Source organism: Branchiostoma belcheri, unplaced genomic scaffold (assembly GCF_001625305.1).
Source record: "Branchiostoma belcheri isolate BF01 breed outbred unplaced genomic scaffold, Haploidv18h27 scaffold122, whole genome shotgun sequence".
Lineage (NCBI taxonomy): Eukaryota > Metazoa > Chordata > Leptocardii > Amphioxiformes > Branchiostomatidae > Branchiostoma > Branchiostoma belcheri.
In genome coordinates this window covers 969,129-985,749 of record NW_017802625.1, presented here as the reverse complement: position 1 = coordinate 985,749, position 16,621 = coordinate 969,129, and the positions used below count along the sequence as shown (strand labels likewise).

Sequence of the window (16,621 nt, the reverse complement as noted above, 5' to 3'; positions counted from 1 at the left end):
TGGGAGATGCAATCATAGAGATGGGTTCTACAATCCAGTGAATTCCATCTGCAATGGTCACACACTACGGATGCCATCCACACCACGTTGGCAGCAAGAATATGACGTTGGCAGCAAGATGATTATTATGATGGTGTGACGTGTGGTGTACCAGGATGAAAACACTATAGTCTCAGCAGGCAGTATGGACGGTACCATCAAGCTGTGGGACATGAGGATGAACTACACGGGCCTCCATTGCACAATCCCCCACTTCCAGTGCAAACACAGCTTCCAGTGTCCAGGAAAGCGTGTCCAGGAGAGAGGTTTCTCCTCCCTAGTTGTGGATTCAGCAGGTACAAGACTGTTTGCCAGTTGTACACACAGTAGTATCAGTACAGACAGTGCAATCTACATGTACAACTGTCACAGCATGGAAACCCAGCCTGTGGGGACACACCTGCTCCAGCTTCTATGTGAGATGTGCCCTGAGCCCTTGTGAAGAATACCTAATCAGTGGCTCCAGTGATAATAGTGCCTACATTTGGAAGGTCAATGACCCAGAGGCATGCCCATGGAAGTTGACAGGTCACGGTGCAGAAGTGACAGCTGTGGCGTGGTGTCAGGATGAATTTACTAAGCTGATAACATGTTCTAATGACGACACCATGAGAGTCTGGAGACACAAGCCTCTGACAGATAAAGAACGGGATCCCAATGATGTTGTAGGAGACGTACAGAGAGTTGTCAGGACACCACAGAAGTCTGCAGGCACCTGGAAACCTGAGACATTTGACAGCGGCGTCAGGACTGTTGGAGTAGGAAGCCCAAGAATGGCTACAACTGTGTCCAACAAGGTTCCCACTGCCAATGCTGCCTCTCCTAAACATGCAGCAGGTGCATCCCCTAACGCTGAAGCTGTGGCTACAGCAGGCCTGCCAACACCAGAAAATGAACAATCAAATAGATAGTGACACAGATGTGCTACAATTTGTTTACACATGTACTGATCGTAACTGCCAAGAAAAGGTAGGTTTTGTCCTCAGCAATAGTATTTTGCATACTGTTACCCGAATTCAAAACACCATTCAACTTTTGACTCCTTACCTCGCCCCCAAAGTTGTAGTTGCGAGCGTTGAGCAGGCCAACAAGTGTGGTGTATACAGACAGCTTCTCTGGCAGTTGTACGGCACTACACAGGAGAAACACAGGAGAACTTTATTACACGACAAGTGTAACTTTACATGCTACAACGAATGTCAACGACTAATGAACATAGCACACAAAAAAGTATAAAGTAAAACTTGGTAATTCCAACTAAGAGTAAAAGCCACAGTTACAACTTACCAGTCAACAAGAATCTTGAGGATCTTGGCCTTGTAGTTTGGCAGGTCGGCCTCCAGCACACTAGCCAGTCCTTCCAGGTTAGATTCTAATGATGATGTGCTCTGGAAAAAAAAACGTGTTCAAACATAACGATTTCTGCACTGGGTGGCTAGTGAGGAACCTGTTACTTGGGTACCCTTGCTAGTGCCAATATGATCATATTGAGAGATTACCCTAGCCACATAATGCTGTCTCCGTCCCACACTCAACCAGGATTGTCCCGGTGGCTCGACGCTCCCGCCGCATCAATCACACTCAAACATTGCAGGCCATCGCGAGCAGAAACAACTTTTACAGGCTCTCGTTCTTCCCCCGTACCATCAGGGAATGGAACGAACTTGAGCCTGGTGCGGTGGAGGCGGGGTCTCTCGCCCAGTTCAAATCTGAACTGGCGAGGACCCTGCTGCATTGAGCCACCCCATCATGTCTTGTATATATGTAAATATTACTAACGCACTTATGCACTTGTCCTGTCTTTAGCACACACAAAATCAGTTGTCTTATGTTCCTTTCCCAGTTATCCTTGTTTTTCCCTTTGTTTTTTTTATGTACCGGGCACAATTGTTACTAACAATGCGTAACGACTGCCAATAATACTACGTAGTGCTGGGCAGTAACGAAGAAGAAGACTAACGAACGTTACTTTAATTACTTGTAGCGACACTAGTTCTGTGTTTGACCGATGTCCTCACCTTCTCCCCCACACGAGTGATGAGGGACTCCAGTCTGTCCTCGATCTCCAGCGGTTCGCTGGTCCGGCGACGTTTGTTGCCGCGGCCTGTGGACACAAGAACTGCCAGTTAGACGGGGGGTGACACAAGTTATCTGGCACGTATATATAGAATACAACACGGGGTATTCCGTATCGCCCGAGCCCCGAGGCACCAGCCCGACCGCGCGTCGGATCGCCCGACCGCGGGAGGGCTGGGACCGAGGGTGATGCGGAATACACCGTGTTGTATTTTATTTATGTCCTACCCACCCACGAAAACACGCCTTTCTATGCAAAATGAGCAGAAAGTTGGTGTCCCTAAACAAAAAAAGTGCAACAACATCAATTCCAACGTCCGAATTTTGCATTCGAATTTTCGAAAGCGTTGCACACGGTTAGGGCGAAACGCGTTCTTGTTCTTGTTCGGGTACTGCACAACACCCCTAGATTGGGGTAAAACGTGCAGGGGAGCTGTGCGATGCGTTATTGCTGCTTCCTCAGGTGTTGTAGTACTGCAGCGTTGAACTTCGTGGGTTCCGCAGTATCAGATATCTCTTGGGGCAAAATGTTCCAATCTCTGACAGTTTGTGGAAAATATGAATATTTGTAGCAGTCTTTGTGAAACGTTAGAGGTTTGTATGAGTTGGAGTTGAAATGTCGCGATTGGCGCGGGATAGGTGTCAACAAGGTTTTGACCGGAAGGGCTGTTTTTGAGTGTCTTGCTTTCTGAAGTAATGTGAGTCTGCTTGCTGTGCGTCTGTCCTTTAATGTGTCCCACCCTAAATCTGTGACCAATTTGGTAGTGCTGGCATAAGTATCATAGGTATTAGAAACAAATCTGGCCGCTCTTTTCTGGACCGATTCTATCTTGTGAATATGTTCCTTGTAGTACGGATCCCATGCAGCGCTAGCGTATTCAAGATGGGGTCTGACTAAGCTAGTGTATGCATTCATCTTAACTGATTTAGGACAGCTATAGAGATTGCGTTTAATAAAACCTAATGATTTATTTGCTTTGGAAGTAATATGATGGATGTGTTCAGTCCAAGAAAGTTTGTTGTTTAAGATAACCCCTAGGTACTTGTGATTATTAGCCTCAGCTAGTGTATGGCTCCCTAGTTTGTAGTCAAATACTTTAGTTTTGCGTTTATGGGTGTAGCGCATGACATAGCACTTATCAGGGTGTAGTTCCATTTGCCAATTGCTCTGCCATGCGTCTAAGATGTTTATATCATCTTGTAGTAGGATATGGTCATTGTCGTTATTTATTTCTCTGTAAATGACACAGTCGTCGGCGAAAAGCCTGATGTTAGAGTTAAGGTTATCAGCCAGATCATTTATGTATACTAGGAACAATAAAGGCCCTAGTACGGTGCCTTGGGGTACTCCAGAAACTACTTCTGCCCAATCTGAATGTTCCCCCCCAACTACCACCCTTTGCTTACGTTTTTTTAGGAAGTTAGAAATCCACTGGAGGAGTTTGCCTCGGATACCATAATTATGTAGTTTTAAGAGAAGACGGTTATGGGGAACCTTATCGAAGGCTTTGGCGAAATCAGTTATGATTAGATCAGTTTGTGATTTGGAATCTAAGGAAAGGGCTAAGTCATTTGTGGTTTGGACAAGTTGAGTCTCACACGAATGTTTCTTCCTAAAACCATGTTGGTTCGAATTGTTCTATGGAACATTTGGAAGCCCCGGGCCGTACGCGTTAAGAACCCCCGGGCCGTACCGCTAGTTATCACACGGGCCGGAACACCCGTATCGAACATAATCGCGGCCCAGGTAGGACATAAGACCTGTTACTACGGTCACATATCTCTGATGTCATCTTCCAAGAGTAGATGGGTCCATTCCGAGGACAAAAATTTGGGGTAAGTGACCGTAAGTCCCAATTCATTGTAGCATTGGCAGAGCCTTCATTTCACAAGAACTGTCGATTAGGCTTGGAGCTCGTACAGATTTTTAAGCATTTTGCATGAATGGTGGGCCTGACCACACTATTCTGAGTATCATTACAAAAAAGTGCATTATTAGATCATCCTGTCAGAGAAGGCCAGCTTTCAGAAAACATTTCAATCTTTAACCCCAACATCTGCTTGGAGATTGGAAAATGACCCAAAAATGGACTTGTACAGAACCGTGCTACGACTTACAAAAACAAATGTTGTGTTTAAAATATGACAAATTTCAGGAATGCAAATGAACGGAGATCATGACTGCTGTATCATGATTTAAAAGAACGGTATCTTAACATGTAGGAACAAAGCAACAAGAGAAGAACACCCACAAAACTTGAGAAACAGCACATGAGAAAGAAAAGCACATGAGACCATATGCCGACATGAGGAGCGGTGTGTACGTATAAGAGACAAGAACACATAGTATTACAACCAATATTCATACCTTTGCTGCAAATATGTGTGTATCTAAATGATTATTTTACGCATAGTATTTTCATGTTCTTTTGGGTGGATCGCCCCCCTCCCCACCATTCATACATAGTGCAACAAAGCCTGGATAACGGCGTAGCTGAAACTGCAACAACATGAGAAAACATGGTGGTAAAAGACAGTTCACAACGTACCTTCGTCTTCATCGTCACTGTATCTTCTTCTTCGAGACATTGTTGTTTTCACGAGGCTTCGGAGGACGGCAAGGATTTTCCTGGTCGAAACTCTCTCCCTAAGCATATGGCGGTGTGTTCCTGCGCGCGGGATCTGCGCAGCGTGTCAAAAGCGCTCCTAGGCGGCTGTTTGTGGTACTGCAGCTACGTTACCTGCTGCCGCCGATAGAGGGCGTTTCTAGCGCGTTGCATTCCGGGCCAGTGACTGTCAGGAAAAGCAGCCAAGATGTCGGCTCTAACCGTGATGGGAGAGCGCTCCACTGGAGATAACATCCGCACACAGAACGGTAAGGCCTCTTTTCTCAACTTTATCGAGTCTCATAGAATCAGAGATCTGTTTAGCTTCGTTTAAGTGGTCATCTGGTGTCGTTCCATCTCTCTTTTTTGGAGAAAAGTGATATCTAGTGACCGGTCTTTTCAGCACGTGTTTCTGGAACCTTCTCGCCCCCCTCCCCTCTTGTGTTGTAAAAATTNTTGAGAAACAGCACATGAGAAAGAAAAGCACATGAGACCATATGCCGACATGAGGAGCAGTGTGTACGTATAAGAGACAACAACACATAGTATTACAACCAATATTCATAACTTTGCTGCAAATATGTGTGTATCTAAATGATTATTTTACGCATAGTATTTTCATGTTCTTTTGGGTGGATCGCCCCCCTCCCCACCATTCATACATAGTGCAACAAAGCCCGGATACGGCGTAGCTGAAACTGCAACAACATGAGAAAACATGGTGGTAAAAGACAGTTCACAACGTACCTTCGTCTTCATCGTCACTGTATCTTCTTCTTCGAGACATTGTTGTTTTCACGAGGCTTCGGAGGACGGCAAGGATTTTCCTGGTCGAAACTCTCTCCCAAGCATATGGCGGTGTGTTCCTGCGCGCGGGATCTGCGCAGCGTGTCAAAAGCGCTCCTAGGCGGCTGTTTGTGGTACTGCAGCTACGTTACCTGCTGCCGCCGATAGAGGGCGTTTCTAGCGCGTTGCATTCCGGGCCAGTGACTGTCAGGAAAAGCAGCCAAGATGTCGGCTCTAACCGTGATGGGAGAGCGCTCCACTGGAGATAACATCCGCACACAGAACGGTAAGGCCTCTTTTCTCAACTTTATCGAGTCTCATAGAATCAGAGATTTGTTTAGCGTCGTTTAAGTGGTCATCTGGTGTCGTTCCATCTCTCTTTTTTGGAGAAAAGTGATATCTAGTGACCGGTCTTTTCAGCACGTGTTTCTGGAACCTTCTCGCCCCCCTCCCCTCTTGTGTTGTAAAAATTCTCTGTTCTAACGAACAAAATCCTGTTAGCGTGGCTAAGATGTAGAATTTAGTTCTCCCAATATCAACTGTCCTGTCACGTTATCTTGGTTTGCATATATATGACGGTTACCTTTGTGTAAAATTGAGTTTTATGCCTAGCAACCACTCATGTAACTTAAGCTCTGAGTCTGACAAAAAAAAAAAAATTACCACCCCCATGTGCAAAGCGATTGTGACAAAAGGACCGTCCAAAAATACTGTAGGCATCACTGCTTGAAATGTTTTGGTGGAACCTTCTTATTGCCATGTTGCAAGTTCAAATAAACAAAATAAATTAACCTTCTGAATGGTTGAATCTGAATGGGGACAAAATCACACGAATTCATGCTTACGTAGCCTTTCATTTTCAAATTTTGGACAAAGGCTGTCATATCAGGTCCTTAAAATATACTTATACGTTAAACATTTAAACTGTACAAACTATGTTAAAAGTATGCAACGGTACTCCAGATACTGGGTGAAGCCGCTGAACTGGTTATCAGTAACTTTTTCCAAAAAGTGTGATGTCTTGTTATCAACATTTTGTTTCAAACATTGTTCTATGGTAGGTTACATGATATATGAAACATTTGGTCAGTGGTCATCGAGTGACCGTAGCAAATTTGCCCTTCACATACAGTCAGCAAGACAGTGAACACCTTGTCTTTCCTTTATTTCAGTTATGGCAGCGACGTCCATAGCTAACATTGTGAAGAGCTCTCTGGGACCAGTAGGTCTGGACAAGATGCTGGTGGATGATGTTGGGGTAAGTAATATTCTGTCTCTTTTACACTGTCTATCTGATGGTTTGCTTAGATATTCCATTCTCCATACATGATGAGGGTCTGCCTGCTCCTTATCATAATTTATATGTGTCCTTAATGCATAATTAATGCATAATAACTTTTGATCCAACACAAAGACATTCTCTCAAATAAAGCTTTCGGCCAGTCAGTCCGGTCTCCCTCAGTGGACTTCAAAGAAGCCACGTGACAAGTCTCACTGGGTCAGTCTACTGAGGAAGACCAGAGTGACTGGTCGAAATCTCTAGGTGAGAGAATGTCTTTGTGTAACTGTTGCATCAAAAGTTTTAACTTTAGTTTAAACACGTAACTAAAAAACTCAGATGAACTTTCAAGTTTCATGATAAAGTAATAGGCCAATTGCTTAGGCCACACCAATTTAATTTCTTGGTTAACGGATTCGCCCGCTTCATTTTTTTCTGATTTGCAAATAAAAATAAAAATTCAGAATCAACTTCAAAATGCTCATATTTTGCCCTGGGCAGTTAAAAACAGTCCTTTTCTTCCTAGTTGTTACAGTTATTCCATCTTTCAATGCAATGGTATCATTAAAAGTTCAAAATTGATTGTTTAAATTTTGAACCAGCCTGGTGTGTTGACTTCATGGCTCCTATCATACCATGCCATTTTGGGCCATAATAGGATGCAAGGCCTGTTTTTATTTTTTATTTTTTCGCCCGCCCGCTCCATTATTTTTCTAGAAAAATCCGTTAACCAAGAAATTAAATTGGTGTGGCCTTAGCTATAAAAGTTGTAAACCCATGAGTTAGGTTGTGTGACCAGTGACACAAATGATTGCCCCCCCCTCCCCCTTCCCCAGGACGTGACAGTGACCAATGATGGAGCGACCATCCTGAAGCTGCTGGAAGTGGAGCATCCCGCCGCCAAGGTTCTGTGTGAGCTGGCAGACTTACAGGACCAGGAGGTCGGAGATGGCACCACTTCTGTGGTAAGTGACCTCTGTGTAGTGTACCACTTACTAGTGTACCCTCTACCACCCCTCGGAGGGAGTGGTACAGTCTATGTAAATCCAGGGCCAGGGCACTCTGAGACCTGAGTCCTGGAGAGGTGACATTAAAACCCTACTGCTCTTGTAAGAATCTGTGTACGACTCATCTGTGCGTTGGTTAACAAGAACCTGTACACAACACTCTGTACACAAACAACAGACGCTAAACCAGATAGTGATTGAGTGTAAGTTTTTTATTGTACCCACGAGGCAACCTAAGCCAACAGGTTTATTTCCAAACTTCAGCACCGAACAATCCGGCGACTCCAATAAGTCTCCTCCTTAACTTCTTGTGTGGTGAGAGCGGTTATATGTGAACCCTCTCTGGCACACACATGCACACACACACACATGAACACACACAAGAACATGAACACACACAAGTATTTGCTGTAATTAGTGGGTAATTATTTATCCCAGTATCGTTCTTATAATACCATGTCAACTACAAGGACAAGACATGCATGTACCAACTGTATTAGCCTCTAGTTCTACATTGTCACAAGTAGCCATGTTTTTCAGGTGATCATTGCAGCAGAGTTGTTGAAGAATGCTGAGGAGCTGGTCCGTCAGAAGATCCACCCTACCTCCATAATCAGTGGCTACAGACTGGCCTGCAAGTAAGTAGTCAAGGCTATAAATATAGAATACAACACGGGGTATTCCGTATCGCCCGAGGTATCGGCCCGACCGCGGGTCGGATCGCCCGCAGGCCGGAGGGCGATCCGACTCGCGGGAGGGCCAGGACCGAGGGCGATGCGGAATACACCGTGTTGTATTTTATTTATATCATACCCACCCAAGAAAACGCGCCTTTCAATGCAATATGAGCCAAAAGTTGGTGCCCCTAAACCCTCAAATGCAACAACATCAGTTCCAACGTCCGGATTCTGTATTTGAATTTTCGAAAGGGGCACACGCGGTTAGGGCGAAACGCGTTCGAATTGTTTTATGGAAGCCATGGAAGCGTTCGATAACGGGTCCCGGACCGGGCCGTACCGTAAAGTACGGCCCGGTCCGGAACCCGTTATCGCGGCCCGGGTATGATATAACATTGTACGTCGATGAAGGTTAGACATCCAGGCAATACGATACGCCAAAAAACAGTTACTCAAGCAACTGGATATGATTTTGAAAACGTCATTGACGTTGTTTTTTGGCTATAACATTGGCTATAACATTGTGCTTATTAAACACCGAAACAGTGTTCTAGCTAGCCTGAAATTTTTACCGTCATCTCGCAACAATCTTAGAGGTCCTGAGGCTTGTTCCCTTTGAAAATTGTGAATTGGAGTCTTGACCCTCAGAGTCTAAAACGCTATTTTTCTGCAATTTTAGGGGCAAATTTTGCTGGTAGACAAAGCTGAGTTTAATGACATCTCTTTCTATATCTTTACTTGCCGATTTTTCTCTGTCAAAGATGACTGATTGGGCAAAGTTTTTGTCCATTATAAGTGACAAAATTCCGCCAAACGGAAAGACGGACGCTAGTTAGAATGCTGCTCTGAAATACCAGCATTTTCAACTCAGTATTTAGTCTGCACGGCACTTGTTTTATGGTGATGTGAAGTTTAACATGATGAAAATTTAAAGATGATCTAGAAAGTAACATTTGCAAAGCAAATGCATAATGTTTACCTTTGGATATGGTCTGCTCTGTTAATTCTTACTCTAACACATTCACATGCACATACATGTATATGGTGACAGGAGCCTAAATGCCTTCTCTGAAATTGCAACATGATGTAACCCAACACCAGATACTATGGTGACAGACGTCAACAAAAGAGGCCATTGGTCAGGTCAGAGGTTAGTGTTTGGAACAGAAGAGGAAGAAGAAATGGAGCAAAAACAATATATTTTCCTTCGGTAAACATAATTATTTTACATCTGACTCATAGATTAAATGCTGAAAATGTGTACTTACAGGGAAGCAGTGAAATACATCCAGGACCATCTGACCATTAGCACAGATGAGCTAGGGAGGGAGTGTATCATCAACGCAGCCAAGACATCCATGTCGTCCAAACTGATCGGAGCGTATCCTTTCCAGGCCTCGAAATTAACTTTTTTCACTATTGTCCCAGAATTGTCCCAAACATAGATTTCAATTGTCCCGAACTGAAGATGGACTGTCCCAGCCTGCTTTTCAGGAAATAAGTTGATGACAAAAATAAGAAAACAACAATTGAATTTGTACAACTTGAAGTCCACTCTATTAGTAAATGTAGGGAAATACATGATAATATCATGGGCATGGCACCGTCCCTGATATTTGGAATCCCTGATTGGTCAAATTTAAATGTTTGTCAGAGTATTATATATTTATAGGCTGCCAGCAGTCTGCAGCAGGATGGATGGATCGCGTTCCCAAATGACGTGGATGGTCTTGAATTTTCCAATTGCCCCAAAATTGTCCCGAATCGATCGTAATTTGAATTGTCCCAAGCTGAAAATTTAGTGTCATTTGACACTGGGACAATGTTAATTTCGAGCCCTGCTTTCACAAAAAGAGAAATACAGTCAAACCTGTACTAGCGGTCACCTTGGCATTGCGGTCACCCGGCCATAGCGGTCGGTTTTTGCCGGTCCCTTGAATTTTTCCCATTGACGTAAGCATTAAGAATCGCGTATATAGCGGTCACTGTTCAACGCGGTCAGCGGTCACCCCATTCCGGTCCCACCGGCTGTCAACATCGCCGATAGCGGTCACGGCTGGCCGGCTGTTACCCGCTAAGCACCACGTACGTAACACCACCCGTGCACCCGACCTCGGGCTACGGCCGTTAGGACGTTCAATCAAGCCTTGTGATAATTTTGTGGCCGCTACATTATTAAAATGTGAACTGAAATTAGACTCCAGATGTGTATGAAATAAAGGAAAACTTGATTTTGACACGAAATTTTTGCGGTCGCTCGTGTTGACGTCTTTGATATCTGAAACACCATGTCGTGCGTGCCGCGGTGCTTTCAGTGGACTCGGCGAAGATTGCGGCAATCATCCTTACAAAAAACTTACGAATATCCATATTTGATTTTCGATTCCTTGAAAAGCATAAATATGTGGCCAACTTCCCTTTTTCACGGGCATAATTCAAGAAATTTGGGCTGAGAAAATGCGTTTCGTGATTTTTCAAAATGGCGCAGGCAGCTCGCAACAATCAGGTCAATTGGGGTCATCGGAAGACTCCATTGGTTTGGAGGTAGATGTACCGACTTTTATTAAATTTTATAGCATCGAATGGCGTGATTACATTACAAAGATATTTGGAATACATTATTAAAACTAATTTCCATCGTAAACTTAAGTCTGTAGTGAATATTCTACAAAATATGTAAGCCTGAAAGGAGCACTATTTTTGTTGACCACCACATTGGCATAATGGCAGAGGCAGACAACCCACGCCGGAAGAAACCCAAGCCGTAAACAAAGGAAAGTTTTCGCTACGTTTTCATGTTCAAAAATGACCAAAAAACGGAACATAAACGGCAACAGATGAACAATTATTTTACTGTTAACTAAATGGACAGCATCTTGGTACAAAAAATCTTGTTTACATGGTTGGAATTCGTTGTGGCGATGTCGGTCATGCGAAGCACTCACCAAAGAACAAAAACGTGGCGATGTCATTCTCTTCCACTTTTCGACTTACGGTACTAGTAACGTGGCGATTGCGGAGAAACGATGGCAAAAGCGGAAAGACAGACGTCGAACTTATTCCACAAGGTGGATGTGATTCAACTGACAGCGAGTGAGAAGGAAATATCGGTCGAAGGAGCTTAGATTAAAGGAGTTTGCAGTCGGAAGAAACATGGCTTGGAGTCGACAGAAACTTTGTTGCTTGATTCGCTTTCAAGTTTTCTGTAGGTAAACATCGATGTTACACGTATACAAGAACAGTAAATGGCAACCAGTGATTTTGTATATTTTAGTGGGAAGGTTTCATAGTCCCAGTAGATCAACTGAGTATCATGTCGAGTGCATGCAGTTTTGATATATAATTTTTTTCAAGCCCACAACTAAAGCAAAAGAACAACAATTGAATTATATTTATAACATGTAATGTTACATTTGAAAAGAGACTTACCTGTGCAATGAATGTTTTCATATGTTTGAGAATAAAGACATAAATACATCTTTGTTCAATGGTACTGAAAGCATGTGTCACTTGGGGGGGGGTGCGGGGGCAACTAACCGCCATTTCTCTATAGTGGTCACCTGGCCATAGTGGTCAATTTTGGCCAGTCCCTTGAGTGACCACTATAGACAGGTTTGACTGTACTGTAAATCACTTTACAAATTACATTGTACGTTCGTACTGTACTGTACTGTGAAGCTGAGAATAGGCTATGAAAACATTGAGTTTACTTCATAGGTGTCCAACTTTTGTTCAAGAAAGTATGTGATAAAGGATTATCTTGTGTATAGGTGTGTGATGATTGTCTATGTTCAGGAAATACTTTCTTTGTATAATTGCATAGTACAGGTAACTTGTATTCTATGTACTAGAACTTAATTTTCTAGCACTCACCTTTGCAACTGTGTTTCCTGATTGAATAACTAACTGTCAAGCCGTTAAAAACTCAATTTCCCGCATTTTGAGAGGCAAATCATGGAGTTGAGAATGGTGTTGGGTGATCCTTTTTATATTTCAGTCCATACCATGGTATGGATAAAATATATTGTGTTCTCTCATGTTTCTTCTTCTCCTCCTTCTCCTTCTCCTCCTGCCAAACAGTCAAAGGGATTCAACTCCGCCATCATTCAGCCAAATGACTTGAAATTTGGCATGGAGGTAGAGTGGGCCAATACCCCCAGGCGTATTTTCCATTTTTTTGATACATGCCTTTGAAAAATTTTTATGAAGGTTTTTTGGGGCATTTTTCGCCAAAATATGACTTTTTGGATCCTGAGCCCTGGTTTTACAACCAAATGATCTGAAATTTGGTATAAGGGTACCTTGAACATGTATCTACAGAATAGCAGTCACATATTTGGCATACACCACTTCCAAATGACTCATTTGGGGGACTTGAATGGCTATTTTCAGCAAAAAAAGGGCCAAAAGTGCTATACCCGTTCCATGTTCTATCTAAAGAATGTCCCGTTCCATCTGCCGTTGGCCATGGAACACGTGTTCCATTGCAGGTTACCTGAGGTCACATTGCACGTAAGTCGTGCGTAATGACCCACACATACAATTTTTTATGTGCCTTAGACCTTTAAAATGTATCAAATCTCATCATTGTTAGTATTTGCATACCTGTAATAAGATTAGTGAAGCTTTCGAGATTAAATGTGCTTATTCTTGCATCTTTGTTCTCAATTACATAGCTACTATATAATTCATTTATTTGAGAATATTTGCCAGTTTTACACTGGGGTAAGTTTGGAATAGTCCACTTTTGCGTGGGAGGGAGATGGACTGAAATATGCTCTATTTGCTCCCAAGCAAATGTCGGCCTCTCTAGTTTTAAATGTTTTTTTCCCAAGATTTGTGTCAATTTTGCCTGTCAAGAAGGTTACTGGATTGGTTTAAGTTTTTTGTTTTAATTTTTCTGTCACATGCCGTTCCTATATTTGACAGAAAAACGGGCGCTGGCTCTAGCCCTGGTATGGTCACTTTTTTTAATTGACCATTGGTATTCCTTGACTAGTAATTCAGTGATTCAGAGTTTTTTTCCAACATGGTTGTGGAGGCAGCTAATGCAGTGAAGATGAGTGACGGGAAGGGGGGAGTTCGAATCCCCATCAAGGCGGTGAACGTTCTGAAGGCCCACGGGCGCAGCGCTCGGGAGAGCATCCTGGTCAACGGTTACGCTCTCAACTGCACCATCGCTGCACAAGTTGGTAAGTGCCTGAAAGGACCCAGTTTTGTCTCACGGAAGAGCTAATCTCCCACTGGTCGTGACAGAGAGGACAGACACTATGTACAGTATTTACAGGTTCATTGTACCGGGGAAATTCCCCAGCTCTTTTCCACAAGCACAATGAACAGTGGACCACAGCTTAATGTCCCATCATAGGGACTGTGACCCTGTCCAGTAGCGTGCATATCGGGTGAGCGACATCAGCCGGGATTCAAACTCCCAACCTCTTGGTCCAGAGGCACTAATCACTGGACTATGCACACTACACGCCAGCCCGACTATCAGCCCCTAACATTGATTGTGTAACACTAGTGTTAGTCACCCACATGGGAGTGAATATTGAAATATTTTTGCTTGTCCTTGTTAGTGATGCATACCTAAACCCAATTTTAGGTTCAGGTCCGGATTCAAGTCCAGAGGTTTAGGTTCAGTTCCGGACTTTTAGGTTTCTTTTACTTGAACCTAAACATTCTTACAAGTCTGGATCCAAGTCCAGTGAACCGGTATGCAGCACTAGTACTTAGTTAGGTGAAAGTGAATCAAAGTGATTTCAGCCCAGTTTTAGCTCACTGAAGAGCTAATCTCCCACTGGTCGTGACAGAGAAGACAGACACTATGTACAGTATTTACAGGTTCATTGTACCAGGGAAATTCCCCTTGCTCTGAACTATTCCCCAAACAACCTGTTACACCCAATGTTTTCTCTACTGGTATTACTGCAGGAGTTGTTTAAATCTTTTTAGTGATGATGCCCCAACTGTAATTGGTGGCTACCAGTTCCACTCTACATTATAGTTTTTATAACACCTGAATTCTTGGTTGGTAACTTTTGATATTTGAAGGCATGACTTTTTTTCTGGGCTGGTACTAGATGATACTTTGTGGTTGGTAGGTACACCTGTTATCAGTCATTTTGCTTATCCTTGTTGTGGTCTTGTTGCAGGCATGCCCAAGAAAGTGACCAATGCGAAGATCGCCTGCCTGGACTTCAGTCTACAGAAGGCTAAGATGAAGCTGGGGGTCCACGTCCTCATCAACGATCCGGAGAAACTGGACTCCATCCGGCAACGGTCAGTCAGCCCTGAATATTAGGAACACTTACAGATGAAGAATAAATTGTCAAGTTCAAAACCTTAGAAAGTAAAACTAAAATGCACCTTTTCAAGTGCCCATGTGGCTATTCCTTAACACTTGAATGATGTTTAGGATTCTAAGTTACTGCAGGGCTCAAATCCTTTTTTCTGCATACATGTACATGTACTTGCACTAGAGCAGGTAACATTGAAAATTAACTTCACCAGACAAAGTTTTCCTGCACCGCTGAGACTTGGATGTACGGATCAAACAAGTATGGATCAAACTAAAAACCGTTCAGAATCAACTGCCATTATTTCTTTTATACTTGATAGGTGGTGACAGTCAATGCAGCAAATCATAATGCACATACACTTACATGTATATATAAACCCTCTGAAGTCTGAAACATCATTTAAGGCATTTTCAGAAGCATTTTTTTTCAAGCAAACAGGTGGATGGGTCCTTCAGACAGTCCCGATGCATTGTTCAATTTATTTGTTTGATAATGTTGGCCAAAATCTAGAAAAAAATTTTAAAAAGAAGAAAATCTACTGCATTTTTTTTTCAGGACTGAAACTGAAAACGCAGCATCAATTTTCCTAGGTCTTATCACAGTATAATCACACTGAGGCCACACCAATTTAATTTGTTGGTTCTCGGATTTATTCAGAAAAAATATGAAGCGACAGGGCGAAAAAAAATAAAATAAAAACAGGTCTAGGCATCCTATTATAGGCTTAAATGCTACGAAATGAGCCATGAAGTCAGCATAAAAGGCCGGGTTAAAATTTAAACATTGAATTTTGAACTTTTAATCAAACCACTGCAATGATAGATGGGAAAACTGTAACAACTAGGAAGAAAAGGACTTTCCTCAACTGTTGGGGGGCAAAACATGAGCATTTTTCAGTTGATTCAGGACCAGAATCTAAATTTTTTTTTTTGCAAATCAGAAAAAAACGAAGAGGCAAATCCGAGAACCAACAAATTAAATTGGTGTGGCCTGAAGTGTTTTGTTCTTCTCCCCGACCAGAGAGTCGGACATCACCAAGGAGAGGGTGGAGAAGATCCTGTCCACGGGCGCTAACGTGGTGCTGACCACCGGCGGCATTGACGACCTCTGTCTCAAGTACTTCATGGAGAAGGATGCCATGGCCGTCAGGCGCTGTAAGAAGTCGGACCTCAAGCGCATAGCCAAGGCAACGGGAGGTACATGTCATTCGTTCCAACTCTTTTTTTTCAGGGTTCTAGCTAGGATGTAATTTTAGCGTAGTGGTATTGGCCGCCTGTCGATGGGCCCTCCTTCTGTGGTGCGCTGCTTTTAAAAATTTGAGAAAAAGGGGTCATTTGAAGGATACCCAAAGGGAAAAAATGTTATTTCTAAGGTATGTACTTGATTGGTAATTTTCCGCATTTGATCTGGCATTCTTGAACAAAGAAATACAGTCACAATGCCCCTATGCTGTATGTGTAAGGGGGGAAATTTAGCGTAGGGGGTCAAAATTATAGCGTAGTGGGGGAAATTTAGCGTAGGGGGTCAAAATTTTAGTGTAGGGGGCCCCTATGTGCGGTAGAATAGCCAAAGTTCTGTGGTTTACTGTCAAAGAATACAGAAGGGAGGAGTCTTCTCAAGGTATTCACTAATTCTTTATGTTCACGGTAGCGAATGTTTACGTTCTGAGAAAAATGGAGGTGTTCACAGAACTATATCATATATATGTTCACGGTGGCGTCGGGTGCAGAAGAAAGAAAGTCTACAAATTGTAAAAGTTTGTGGTACAAAAGTGACTGCGAAAACCAAGAACATAAAAGTACCCTGAAAAAGTTAGGAATTATAGTAACAAGTCAACCCATTTGCAGAT

At 43.0% G+C, this 16,621-nt stretch overlaps 3 protein-coding genes across 6 annotated transcripts in view; 2 read left to right on the top strand and 1 right to left on the bottom strand.

The window, feature by feature from the left end:
* Nucleotides 1-117: 117 nt before the first annotated feature.
* LOC109463142 (denticleless protein homolog) lies at nt 118-1,048 on the top strand. Its single transcript, XM_019759859.1, is given in 2 exon segments — nt 118-429; nt 431-1,048. Coding segments are annotated over 2 exon segments (765 nt in total). The 5' UTR covers nt 118-184; the 3' UTR covers nt 951-1,048.
* LOC109463143 (nuclear cap-binding protein subunit 1-A-like) lies at nt 964-5,641 on the bottom strand. Its single transcript, XM_019759861.1, has 4 exons — nt 5,469-5,641; nt 2,058-2,143; nt 1,327-1,427; nt 964-1,171 (listed from the first exon to the last, which is right to left on the bottom strand). Exons 1-4 carry the CDS (start codon nt 5,506-5,508, stop codon nt 964-966), a joined length of 435 nt encoding a protein of 144 aa, XP_019615420.1. The 5' UTR covers nt 5,509-5,641.
* LOC109463140 (T-complex protein 1 subunit alpha-like) overlaps nt 4,883-16,621 on the top strand; it is an 18,740-nt gene continuing 7,001 nt past the window's right edge. For 2 of the 4 annotated variants that reach the window (XM_019759855.1, XM_019759857.1), the window contains exons 1-8: nt 5,681-5,793; nt 6,680-6,765; nt 7,623-7,751; nt 8,334-8,431; nt 9,741-9,851; nt 13,478-13,662; nt 14,626-14,752; nt 15,793-15,968. In XM_019759855.1, coding sequence (XP_019615414.1) covers nt 5,733-5,793; nt 6,680-6,765; nt 7,623-7,751; nt 8,334-8,431; nt 9,741-9,851; nt 13,478-13,662; nt 14,626-14,752; nt 15,793-15,968 — 973 coding nt within the window. In that variant the 5' untranslated portion in view covers nt 5,681-5,732. Of the gene's footprint in view, nt 4,991-5,680; nt 5,794-6,679; nt 6,766-7,622; nt 7,752-8,333; nt 8,432-9,740; nt 9,852-13,477; nt 13,663-14,625; nt 14,753-15,792; nt 15,969-16,621 lie in introns of those variants that run through there. The other 2 variants (XM_019759858.1, XM_019759856.1) reach the window with 2 other exon arrangements.